This window comes from Panulirus ornatus, chromosome 2, assembly GCF_036320965.1.
Source record: "Panulirus ornatus isolate Po-2019 chromosome 2, ASM3632096v1, whole genome shotgun sequence".
Classification (NCBI taxonomy): domain Eukaryota; kingdom Metazoa; phylum Arthropoda; class Malacostraca; order Decapoda; family Palinuridae; genus Panulirus; species Panulirus ornatus.
This window is the reverse complement of record NC_092225.1, coordinates 64,248,889-64,262,973: the sequence shown is the minus strand read 5'-3', so window position 1 is coordinate 64,262,973 and position 14,085 is coordinate 64,248,889. Positions and strand designations below refer to the sequence as shown.

The window sequence follows — 14,085 nt, the reverse complement described above, 5'->3', positions numbered from 1 at the left end:
GAAATCTAATACTTTGAGGTGGTTTGGGAAGCTGGAAAGAATGGAGTAGACTGGGAGTTTGCAGGGAGAGTATGTTGTAATGACTGTGAGTTTGGTGGGAGAGTATACGATAGTACAGTTAAAGGGCTTGGAAGACCACCTATGATATGGGCAAAAGAGTGGAAGAATACTGGAAGGAGAGAAATGGTGGAAGAATGTGTGGAATGATATATGTGAAGTAGGGATAATAGGACATGGATATTTGGATAGGGATAAGTGGAGACTTTTGCTGTGGCCACCTCTTGATTGGAGTTCCTGAGGGAACAGGCAACAGAGATATAGATAGATAAATAGAGCCTTCACAACAGCTTTCACTCCATCTTTCCATCCCAACCTAGGTTTCCTCTTTTTCCTCTGTTCCCTTTACCTCTGACATGTATACCCTCTTAGTCATCTTTTCCTCACTCATCATATCCATATGTCTAAACCATTTCAGCACATCTTCAGCCTTCACATACATACTCCTCTTCACTATTACACCTCTCTCTTGCCTTATCATATCTTATTTGATGGGTTGTCTTTTGCCATAAATTGGCCTCAGGCATTACATTTCCAACACATTCTCCCTATACCTTACACATTTTTGTCTGAAGCCCCGTGCCTCACATCCACATAGCACTGATGGGACCATCAAACATATCCATCTTTTCCCTTAAAGATAGTGATGTTCTCAATCTACACATTCTGTAATGCACTCATGCCTTTGCCCCCTTGCCCATCCAGTAGCATACTTCAGTCCCATAAAAATAAAATCTGTGTAATACCTACTACATAATACCAAAACATATTCATCAACTGCATACCCACTTCTACCACTTGTCCTTTCAGATACATTCCCGATCTATGGAACCTAACACACTTAACCAACACTTTTCTGTGTGAAGATTTCAACACCCACCACCCTGCCAGGCTCATCATCCACACCCAAGATCTCGAGGTGAACTACTAAGAAATTAATTGAACCCTTTCAGTATGCTTAAACTTGACAAATGGCCAACTAGATTCCCAGCTCACCACCTCCCTATGTTAGTCTCACTAGAGATTTCCAGACTACAGAAATGCATATTGGCCAGTCTTTACACAGTACATAGATTCCAAGCTCCAAAACTTCACTGTAGGTAACTTTTCAACCCTAGACCATACTGTCTCCCAGTCCAACAGTGTCATTAAACAAGGCAGCGAAAAACATGTGCCACAAGTTACACAGAGGGGATTTTAACCCAAACTTCTCTGCATAAAGGAAAACAGCATACTCAAGCAAAGTAGCCCACAATCAACACTGACCTTAGAACATAGCCAAACTGTGATCATCATCATCATAGTAATAATAACTGGAAAACAAACAGCAAAATGGCATTTGTAGGTTAACAAGATGAACCACCTAACCATTGGTGCCCAACTCTGGTAAACATTAACCCTTTTGGTGTGTCAATAATCCAACAAAAATTGGAATTATGAATTTTGCACTATCTATTACTTCAGTATCAAGAGGTAATATATTTTTTAGATTTGTCACAAAAATTCCTTGAAATCCTTACTGGATAGAGAAATATGATTTACATCAGGATATGCAAAAATATGTAAAAGTTGATCTTCTATAAATGGTACATGAATTCACTCAACTAAATCAGTAAATGTCTAAATTCATTATTCATTGTGAAAAGAATAAATTTGAATACCAATATACTGCATAATGATATTTATGTAAGATGTGAAAGATGATCTTGAAAGTGACAGATATCTGGTGAAAAATGAAAGTGATTGTTTTACCATAGTTTTAATTAACTTCTGCTTCAGACTAGATTATGATAATGACAGGACTAAGTATAATATTATGTTCATTAAGAAATGTTCATATCTAGATTTAATGAAAAATATGGAGCGATGTGGTATACCGGGGTTGACGTGCTGTCAGTGGATTGAATCAAGGCATGTGAAGCGTCTGGGGTAAACCATGGAAAGCTGTGTAGGTATGTATATTTGCGTGTGTGGACGTATATATATACATGTGTATGGGGGTGGGTTGGGCCATTTCTTTCGTCTGTTTCCTTGCGCTACCTCGCAAACGCGGGAGACAGCGACAAAGCAAAAAAAAAAAAAAAAAAAAAAAATGGCCAATATCATAAATATGAAAACTGATACCTGTAGCTAATATCAAATCTTTCACATCAATCAGATGCATCCTAAACCTGAGAGATTTAGCCTTGGACATTCTTAGTCATACATCATTTGTGTACAGGAACTAGTGTAGCTGCGCTAGTTAATGAAACTTTCTTCTTTCTTTCATACTATTCGCCATTTCCCGCGATAGCAAGGTAGCGTTAAGAACAGAGGACTGGGTCTTTGAGGGAATATCCTCACCTGGCCCTCTTCTCTGTTCCTTCTTTTGGAAGAAAAAAAAAAAGAAAATGAAACTAGGTCATATTTTTCCAGCTCACTATCACCCATTTGTACCTGTGAAACTTCATAATTAGTATTCATCATCTCTGTCCCAAAACTCACTCCCAGGCTCAGACACTGCCAAGATGGATTTAATTTCTGCATTTTGGAAGTCATAACCACAGACATAATCTGTAACCCATATCAGCATAAGAAGGAAGATAAAGCATGATCATGCAGTTACATAGTTACTAGTTAAGTGATATCTGGTTAATGAATTATTATCATGATCAAACACCAGAGGTAAACAACACTAGTTAAATGGCTGCTCACTCACTACATAATTAATCTGCTGATCAAATGTACACAAACATTACTCTGCTGATCAGATGTACACAAACATTACTCTGCTGATTGAATGTATGCAAACATTACAAGCTGTGCTGACGACAGACGGCAGGCTTGAAAACATGTGGCATGTGGCTTATAAATGCTTAGAAAAATATATAGTATGCATGAACATCACTGGATGATATATGTGACTTCCCTACAAATGAAAATCCAAGCTCCAACATTGTATGTGTAGACTTTGATTGAAGACACACATGCAAAACCTGGAAACACTGACATATATAGACATTTTGGGAGTTTATTACAAACCTTCTGAGATATGATTGTATATCAGAGGATAGTTATTTTGATATTGAACATATCTGTAAGATATAAGATTAAACTCACTAATAGATCAGTGAAATCAACCATGAGATACAGAGAGTTATAGACAACATCCTGCTCTGAGCTTTATGTTTACATTCATACATTTTCGGTGTCTAACTGTGTGTGGATGTAACCAAGATGTGAAAAAAGGAGAGATAGGTAGTATGTTTGAGGAAAGGAACCTGGATGTTTTGGCTCTGAGTGAAACGAAGCTCATGGGTAAAGGGGAAGAGTGGTTTGGGAATGTCTTGGGAGTAAAGTCAGGGGTTAGTGAGAGGACAAGAGCTAGGGAAGGAGTAGCAGTACTCCTGAAACAAGAGTTGTGGGAGTATGTGATAGAATGTAAGAAAGTATCTCGATTAATATGGGTAAAACTGAAAGTTGATGGAGAGAGATGGGTGATTATTGGTGCATATGCACCTGGGCATGAGAAGAGAGATCATGAGAGGCAAGTGTTTTGGGAGCAGCTGAATGAGTGTGTTAGTGGTTTTGATGCACAAGACCGGTTTATAGTGATGGGTGATTTGAATGCAAAGGTGAGTAATGTGGCAGTTGAGGGAATAATTGGTATACATGGGGTTTTCAGTGTTGTAAATGGAAATGGTGAAGAGCTTGTAGATTTATGTGCTGAAAAAGGACTGGTGATTGGGAATACCTGGTTTAAAAAGCGAGATATACATAAGTATACATATGTAAGTAGGAGAGATGGCCAGAGAGCGTTATTGGATTACGTGTTAATTGACAGGCGCGCAAAAGAGAGACTTTTGGATGTTAATGTGCTGAGAGGTGCAACTGGAGGGATGTCTGATCATTATCTTGTGGAGGCTAAGGTGAAGATTTGTATGGGTTTTCAGAAAAGAAGAGTGAATGTTGGGGTGAAGAGGGTGGTGAGAGTAAGTGAGCTTGGGAAGGAGACTTGTGTGAGGAAGTACCAGGAGAGACTGAGTACAGAATGGAAAAAGGTGAGAACAATGGAAGTAAAGGGAGTGGGGGAGGAATGGGATGTATTTAGGAAATCAGTGATGGATTGCGCAAAAGATGCTTGTGGCATGAGAAGCATGGGAGGTGGGTTGATTAGAAAGGGTAGTGAGTGGTGGGATGAAGAAGTAAGATTATTAGTGAAAGAGAAGAGAGAGGCATTTGGACGATTTTTGTGGGGAAAAAATGCAATTGAGTGGGAGATGTATAAAAGAAAGAGACAGGAGGTCAAGAGAAAGGTGCAAGAGGTGAAAAAGAGGGCAAATGAGAGTTGGGGTGAGAGAGTATCATTAAATTTCAGGGAGAATAAAAAGATGTTTTGGAAGGAGGTAAATAAAGTGCGTAAGACAAGGGAGCAAATGGGAACTTCAGTGAAGGGGGCTAATGGGGAGGTGATAACAAGTAGTGGTGATGTGAGAAGGAGATGGAGTGAGTATTTTGAAGATTTGTTGAATGTGTTTGATGATAGAGTGGCAGATATAGAGGGTGTTTTGGTCGAGGTGGTGTGCAAAGTGAGAGGGTTAGGGAAAATGATTTGGTAAACAGAGAAGAGGTAGTAAAAGCTTTGCGGAAGATGAAAGCCGGCAAGGCAGCAGGTATGGATGGTATTGCAGTGGAATTTATTAAAAAAGGGGGTGACTGTATTGTTGACTGGTTGGTAAGGTTATTTAATGTATGTATGACTCATGGTGAGGTGCCTGAGGATTGGCGGAATGCGTGCATAGTGCCATTGTACAAAGGCAAAGGGGATAAGAGTGAGTGCTCAAATTACAGAGGTATAAGTTTGTTGAGTATTCCTGGTAAATTATATGGGAGGGTATTGATTGAGAGGGTGAAGGCATGTACAGAGCATCAGATTGGGGAAGAGCAGTGTGGTTTCAGAAGTGGTAGAGGATGTGTGGATCAGGTGTTTGTTTTCAAGAATGTATGTGAGAAATACTTAGAAAAGCAAATGGATTTGCATGTAGCATTTATGGATCTGGAGAAGGCATATGATAGAGTTGATAGGGATGCTCTGTGGAAGGTACTAAGAAAATATGTTGTGGGAGGCAAGTTGTTAGAAGCAGTGAAAAGTTTTTATCGAGGATGTAAAGCATGTGTACGTGTAGGAAGAGAGGAAAGTGATTGGTTCTCAGTGAATGTAGGTTTGCGGCAGGGGTTTGTGATGTCTCCATGGTTGTTTAATTTGTTTATGGATGGGGTTGTTAGGGAGGTGAATGCAAGAGCTTTGGAAAGAGGGGCAAGTATGAAGTCTGTTGTGGATGAGAGAGCTTGGGAAGTGAGTCAGTTGTTGTTCGCTGATGATACAACGCTGGTGGCTGATTCATGTGAGAAACTGCAGAAGCTGGTGACTGAGTTTGGTAAAGTGTGTGAAAGAAGAAAGTTAAGAGTAAATGTGAATAAGAGCAAGGTTATTAGGTACAGTAGGATTGAGGGTCAAGTCAATTGGGAGGTAAGTTTGAATGGAGAAAAACTGGAGGAAGTAAAGTGTTTTAGATATCTGGGAGTGGATCTGGCAGCGGATGGAACCATGGAAGCGGAAGCGAATCATAGGATGGGGGAGGGGGCGAAAATCCTGTGAGCCTTGAAGAATGTGTGGAAGTCGAGAACATTATCTCAGAAAGCAAGAATGGGTATGTTTGAAGGAATAGTGGTTCCAACAATGTTGTATGGTTGCGAGGCATGGGCTATGGATAGAGTTGTGCGCAGGAGGATGGATGTGCTGGAAATGAGATGTTTGAGGACAGTGTGTGGTGTGAGGTGGTTTGATCGAGTAAGTAATGTAAGGGTGAGAGAGATGTGTGGAAATAAAAAGAGTGTGGTTGAGTGAGCAGAAGAGGGTGTTTTGAAATGGTTTGGGCACATGGAGAGAATGAGTGAGGAAAGATTGACCAAGAGGATATATGTGTTGGAGGTGGAGGGAACAAGGAGAAGTGGGAGACCAAATTGGAGGTGGAAAGATGGAGTGAAAAAGATTTTGAGTGATCGGGGCCTGAACATGCAGGAGGGTGAAAGGCAGGCAAGGAATAGAGTGAATTGGATCGATGTGGTATACCGGGGTTGACGTGCTGTCAGTGGATTGAATCAGGGCATGTGAAGCGTCTGGGGTAAACCATGGAAAGTTGTGTGGGGCCTGGATGTGGAAAGGGAGCTGTGGTTTCGGGCATTATTGCATGACAGCTAGAGACTGAGTGTGAACGAATGGGGCCTTTGTTGTCTTTTCCTAGCACTACCTCGCACACATGAGGGGGGAGGGGGATGGTATATCATGTGTGGCGAGGTGGCAATGGGAATGAATAAAGGCAGACAGTGTGAATTGTGTGCATGGGTATATATGTATGTGTCTGTGTGTGTATATATATGTGTACATTGAGATGTATAGGTGTGTATATTTGCGTGTGTGGACGTGTATGTTTATACATGTGTATGGGGGTGGGTTGGGCCATTTCTTTCGTCTGTTTCCTTGCGCTACCTCGCAAATGCGGGAGATAGTGACAAAGCAAAATAATAATAATAATCATACATTTTCTCTGTACCCTCAGATGTCAACATTTTTGGATTTTTGACATTCAATTTGAAGAGCCTTAAGTGTTATGGTATAGCTCACTGAAGAGAAACCTTTTTCTACCACTGTGGCATTTTTGCCATGAACTCAGCAGAGGGAAATGAAAGGCCCATTATTTGAATGTAACATGTTCAGCTAAAGGGTTAAAGAAAACTTACACCCAGACAACCCCAGCCCCTGCACATGAAGCACTGCTGATCCAACTAAGCATTTTCCTATTTCTTAAAAAACACAGATGTACTCAAGAAACTCTACTATAAAATCAACCACAGGCTTACCACACTTCTGAACAGGACACTTCTGAAAAATCTACATGAAACACTCCCTGTCACAACTGCTCTCACTTCTTTCACTACTGCTAATACTCACAACTCCAAACCCTAAAAAGGTTATCACATAACATGCCATGACAACATGTCAAACTTATGCATAAAGCAGAAACCAATACCAATCCACATACTGACATCTGGAATCCATTTACACTGTAAAATCCCGTACATCTGGAAAATCACTGACATGATACTCCACCTGAAACCCCTGAACCCCCAACTCCCCTCCCTGTATTTCCTCATATCACTTTTATCATCAGTATCCAAATTTCTTTGAAAAATTGATGCACAGCAGAATTAGCTAAAGATCACACTAACCCATCCAATTTGGCTTCATACCCAAATATTCCACTGCCATGCTGCATACAAACCTCACATGACACATTTTAGATAGCTTTAAACCAACCACAATCCCCTTCATACACAGTATTAGTGCCAATTAGCTCCATGTTAACAGTGAACATTTTTCCCCAACATATCTCCACACAAAAGAAACTTGATTTGCTTGAAAAACTCACAGAAATGGCTGACCAACTTCTCAGGTAGCCACAAAATTTTTCTTTCCGAACTCTCAAGGTATATATTGGTGTTTTTAAGGGAGCAGTTTTCTCTCCATCCTTCTTTAATCTTTTCTGTACCAACATGACCTTCCTCCACCCCCTGCCAACCACAGTGTAAAAGGCCTCTCATTTGCAACCGCACAGTTACATCACAGCATCCTGACACTGTACGAAGATCTGACTTGAACTCTGGCTTACTCAAACAGAATGTCTGCATTCCCATAGAAGTCCATCGTTATTCACTTAACTCCTAACAGACATGAATCCAAACTGTACACTGTCATTATTGTGAAGGATAACAACTCCCACTTAATAGAGAACCAGTCATATATGGCACGCTCTTGATATTCACTCCTCACTTCACAAACATCAGTGTAAAGGCCATAGACAAAGTACCCTCAGAATGCTTAAAGTCACCAGTTTCTGACAAGAAAAAGAATCTCATAATTTTCTCTACAAACAGTTTATCTCCTCTGCTTTAAACTATTCCTCACCTGCCTGGTTACCTATCCTTTCTTAAGCATATATAACAAGATAACAAACCACACAAAATGGGGTGTTCAGACAGTTAGTTCACTTTGCAACCACAAACATTCAGGAGCTTCATAACAAAGCAAAAATACATCAGGCCTGTCTCAACATGCTTAGTATCATAGTCCATCCAACAGCACTAACCTCCCCCACTTTAGTCATATCATAATAATCCAACAACTCCCAAACGATAAGCAGCCTGTACTTGCAGATATCTTTACTCCCAGCAAACACCATATGAACAAAGCTTATCCACACCTTAATTATTCAAAAGCATTAAACAACCACACCCCAATCCAGTCTTGAATTGCACTCTGCCAGACATGCACCAAACTGATATGTATGATTCACACTTTTATGTCTATGATCTGGACACTGCTTATTTCTTACACATTAAACATCATATCAGTATATCACAGGATCTTTCATATCCTACCCATGGTATGGAAGAAATTTAACACCTGTTCCTTAACTGCCTCTACTCGCCCAGTATGACAAATATTCAGCTTCACCACTTTTTATCCTTGATGCTGGATGACTGGGTACTTCAGGAGCACCATAAATGAGGATCCTAGAGCAGGAGTAAGAGGGATTCATGAACAGTGATAACAGTTGCCCAAGGGAGTTACAGAAGGCAGTCTCATTCTGTATGAAGAGAAGGCACAGTTTTGGACATGATTTTTGATAAGAAATTGACATGGCTGCCTCATATTAAAAGCCTTAGAAGTAAATAACAGTCACAAAGTATTTTGAAAGTCATATGTCCAGGGAAGCGGATAAAAAACCATGTTGTGATTGTTTCATTCATTACGTCAATTAAAACTGTATTATGGATGACATATATTCATCGGCCTCTGATAACATCTTGAGTATGGGTGACGTTGTCCATAATCTTGGTATTAAAATATGCACAATTGCATTCAGGATTTCTAAAGTTGAAAGGTTCTATGCCGAATCTGGCAAAACTCCTTTCATCTGAAGATGTGAAGACCTTGGCTTTAAATATCTCTTGGCTTAAATGTACATGATCTAATCTTACAGTTAAGTGCATTTTTGCTGCTGAGTGGATGGATATTTGATCAGAACCTTTGGATGTAAAGATAAAAAAGTACTATTGATAAGAGTGGTTCGGACATAAACTTACTTTAGGTAGAGGTGTGAAACTCAATAAGGAGATCTTTGCTCAGAGAAATTGCTTGCCTCATGTAGCTCTATGTCTGGAAGAGTTTAAGGGTTAGTCTGTTTATCAATGGGATGATGAAGGAGTCTTGAAATTTTTCATATTCTGTGAATAGTCAATAGTGTCACAAAATTCTTAATCTAAAGTAGTCTTAAGAATGCATTTCATAATCTTGTACAGGAATTCTCTTTAGAGCTCTCCCCATACTAAGTGCATGTTATTCTGTGCTCTTTATTATCAATTTTTTTCTTTGCAATAAAATTTTCTGCACATGTTCTCAATTGAAGCAAACAAGCATGCAAGCAAGTAAGCAAGTAGGGTGCTGTTGTATTCAGTTAAGGCAAAAGGTTTTTCCATTAGTTGAATTCTACATGCACTGTAGTCTCTGTTGGCTGACTGTAAATGGCAACCTATACAAAGGGTGAGTCATTGGAGCTGCTTCAAGGCCTTAGTGACTTGCAAGTGACCTCACTAGGCAGTTGTGCACATTTTTTAGGGACTCAATGTGTCTGTGACATCCACCACTGCTTGCACCATCTACTTCTGCACCACCATTGCATCCACTCTGAATTAATCACTCTGGTTAAAGGAATTTTGTTTAGGAAAGTTTAACTCTTAGTTCTTAAAAAGGGTAAAAGATCCCAATTTTTATATTTTTTGTGCATGTAATATGAATGGAAATTTCATGAAATTTTTTTTGCATACATAGGATTTGTCAGTCAGATTAACAATATGATTTTTCCTCAGCTGGGAACAGCACATAATTATTTAAATAAAAGGACATTGTGAATTTTTTTTTCAGACATTGGATCTGCCATTTCAGCAAATGATGTATTTTTTCCTAAGCTAGAAACAGTGAAGTCTATGTATGAAAGAAATAGATTTTTTATGAACTTTATATGAAAAAGAATGCTCTTTTTGCTACAGTTTCTCATCTTTTCTTTTAGTCTTGCTTTAAAAGGATAATTTTTGTTTATGCCTTTAAAGACTATATGAATGCTCCAGAAACTATAGAGATATTGCATACTTTTGCAAACTTTCAATTGAGTTTGCTGTTCCTTTCAGGAAGCGAGTGAGAACCTGTATGACTTTACAGAAGAATTTCCTGAGACTTCTTCTTCCTCACAATCAGATGCTCAATATCAGAGGGTCAGTTACTTGCATGATACTGCCAGTTGCAAAATAAGATGAGAAAATTGAATGTATTTCAGACCTAAATTCTTTAATTCTTATCATTAAGCATAATAACCACATATAGTTGGAGTGTCAAGAGGTTCTCATTTCACAGGTGTTTCATTATGTTTTTATTTAAGTTAACTTTTGTGTAGGACAAAGGAACAATTAGAAACTTCTCAGGTGAAATATAATACCATTTACCTTAAATTTCTGATAGATTTATTAGTAGAATAATACTTCTGTGATTGTAATTCATTGTAAAGCAACAGTGAAGTTTTCTTATTTTCTTTTGAAATTATGAAAGATAATCTTTTTTTCTTTCTTTTCCTGTAGAACCATACAACATCAAGCTCTCTTGTAAAAGTTGAGAGGGATACTATTGGGGAAGCAGCACGCTTTAAGTGTCAGTGTTGTAATCGCAGCTATCAGAAAAAGGAGAGCCTGACCCGGCACATGCATGTTCATACCAATGAACCTTATACCTGCACACATTGTGGTCATATTAGCAAGACCTACAGAAGCCATCTTGAGCACAAGAGGGAACATCACTCAAGACACACTCAACAGAAAAAAGAAACTTCAGCAGTTCATAAATGTCATGTTTGTAGCTTTACCAGCAACCGTCATGACAATGTAAAGCGTCACATGTTGAGCCATACTGGAGAGAAGCCTCATAAGTGCCCACATTGTGACTTCAGGGCAAAACGCAGTCAGTACCTCCATAAGCATATAAAGAATATTCACAAAAAGAAATAGTGCATGACTTAAAACCATTTATGTGTCTAACTTGATTGTAGTGGTAGATAAGGATTTGGTTCATAAGGTCTTGGTTCTGTGAACTGTTCCTGGATCCAGTCCTCAACTTATCTTAAATTCCACAAACAGAAAGGAAGAGTTGATGAACATACAACCACTCAGGGCACTCACTGACACTGACATTTGTCTAGGATAACATAATCCTTTTGGCACTTGCCATTATCTTAAGAATCTGAAGGGCTACTACTATGTATTTTGGGTGTCAAGTAATGGTACGTAGTACAATGAGCATGTATTGCTCACATGTAATTGAAGAAAGGTTGCTGTGAAAAGGTGAATTTGTTGAACCTTGTACAATGTACTCTTAGATAGATTTTCTGTACGCACATTTAATTCAATTAGGTTAACTACAGTTACAAAGTAGAAACTCAAAATATGAATCTGCAGCTATTTGTAAACAAGTGTGATATTGAAATGAGAAAAGCCCACTAAAAAAGATGCTATCCATATTATATAAAACATGAAGGTGGCTGGAAGCTCATTGGTTCTAACTTTTTACCTCATAGGTATTAACATTTGAATTTATAGAGGAAACATAAAGTGAACAAAGATGTTAGGTCAGAGGGAAACCATTAAACATAATTAAAAAAGTCTTTTGGAAGACATTTAATTATCTGGCTTTACAGATATTAATGGTATGATCATTTACCCCACACAACCCAAATACTCACTCTCTTTTTCCCTTTCTTCTCTGTCTCAAAACCAGTGCAAACAAGGGACATTATATTGTAAAGGACATTATATTGTAAACTCAGATGGTTAAGACAAAAACAATTGTTTAACAAACATTAAGTGGTTAAGTCAAAACCTGATAGTCATATTCAGTACAATATCATTCAGCAACATTTAATTTGAAGAAGCTGGATGTAAAAATCATTTGAATATGGTGAATATGGTATATGTGAAAGAATTCTTTTAGGTCATGCACTATTACTTTGTCTTCAGATTTATGTAATAATCTTAGATTTTGCAATGAGTTGTCTTTGGGTTTTTTGTTATCAGTGTTAATAAGTGAAATGATTGGTTACCTGTTTCATCTAATGAACGAGGTATCACATGATGTGTTTTTAGAATAATGGCATCATTTGCACCATTGTTTAATGTATGGATTTTCTGTAAGTAGCCTCCCAGTTGTTCATATAGAAAACCAAAGTGATTAGGCTAGTAAAGCACAAAAGAGTACAAAAGCCATTTTCTAATAGGTGTTGTAAATGAATTTGAATGAATAAGTGGCCCATGATGGCCATGTGCTCAGCTGGCTGTATATTATTATTATTATTTATTATTATTATTATTATTATTATTATTATTATTATTATTATTATTATTTATGAAAGGTTAAGAGAGTATTTTTTCATAAATATTCGCCATTTCCTGCAGTAGCGAAATAGTGTTAAGAACAGAGGATTGACTCTCAGAGGGAATATTCTCTCTTGGCCCCCTTCTCTGTTCCCTATTTTGGAAAATTAAAAAACAGGAGGGGAGGATTTCCAGCCCCCTGCTCCCTCCCGTTTTAGTCGCCTTTTACGACATGCAGGAAATTCATGGGAAAGATTCTTTCTCCCCTATCTCCAGTGCTTGAGAGAGCAGAAGAGGGTGTGTTGAAATGGTTTAGACATATGGAGAAAATGAGTGAGGAAAGATTGACACTGGATATATGTGTCTGACGTGGAGGGAACGAGGAGAAGTGGGAGACCAAATTGAAGGTGGAAGGATGGAGTGAAAAAGAATTTGAGCGATCGAGGCATGAACATACAGGAGGGTGAAGGAATAGAGTGAATTGGAGTGATGTGGTATACCGGGGTCAACATGCTGTCAGTGGATTGAACCAGGACAGGTAAAGCATCTGTGGTAAAGCATGGAAAGTTTTGTGGGGCCTGGATGCGGAAAGGGAGCTGTGGTTTCAGTGCATTATACATGACAGCTAGAGACTGAGTGTGAACGAATGTGGCTTTTGTTGTCTTTTCCTAGTGTTAACTCATGCGCACATGGGGGGAGGGGGGTGCCATTTCATGTGTGGTGGGGTGGCAGTGGGAATGGATGAAGGCAGCATGTATGAATATGTACGTGTGTATATATGTATATGTCTGTGTATGTATTTATATTTATTTATTTTCCTTTGTCACTGTCTCCTGTGTTAGTGAAGTAGCGCAAGGAAACAGATGAAAGAATGGCCCAGCCCACCCACATACATATGTATATACATACACATCCGCTCACGCAAATATACATACCTATATGTATATGTATGTATGTATATGTTGAAATGTATAGGTATGTATATGTGCGTGTGTGGGTTATTATCTATATACATGTGTATGTGGGTAGGTTGGGATATTCTTTCATCTGTTTCCTTGCACTACCTCGCTAACGTGGGAGACACCGACAAAGTATAATATATATATATATATTTTTTTTTTTTTTTTTTTTTTTATACTTTGTCGCTGTCTCCTGCGTTTGCAAGGTAGCGCAAGGAAACAGATGAAAGAATATATATATATATATATATATATATATATATATATATATATATATATATATATATATATATATATATATATATATATATATCTTTTCTTTCTTTCATACTATTCGCCATTTCGCGCATTAGCGAGGTAGCGTTAAGAACAGAGGACTGGGCCTTTTAGGGAATATCCTCACCAGGCCCCCTTCTCTGTTCCTTCTTTTGGAAAATAAAAAAGAAAAAAAAAATTATATATATATATATATATATATATATATATATATATATATATATATATATATATATATATATATATATATATATATATATATATATTTTTTTTTATACTA

General features: G+C 38.2%; 1 protein-coding gene across 4 annotated transcripts in view; it reads left to right on the top strand.

Annotated features, from left to right (window-relative positions):
- LOC139756717 (uncharacterized) overlaps positions 1-13,632 on the top strand; it is a 61,578-nt gene extending 47,946 nt beyond the window's left edge. For all 4 annotated transcript variants that reach the window (XM_071676424.1, XM_071676413.1, XM_071676433.1 and 1 more), the window contains 2 exons: positions 10,345-10,428; positions 10,789-13,632. In XM_071676424.1, the coding sequence (XP_071532525.1) occupies positions 10,345-10,428; positions 10,789-11,211 (507 nt within the window). In that variant the 3' untranslated portion in view covers positions 11,212-13,632. The remainder of the gene's footprint in view (positions 1-10,344; positions 10,429-10,788) is intronic.
- The last annotated feature ends 453 nt before the right edge of the window (positions 13,633-14,085 follow it).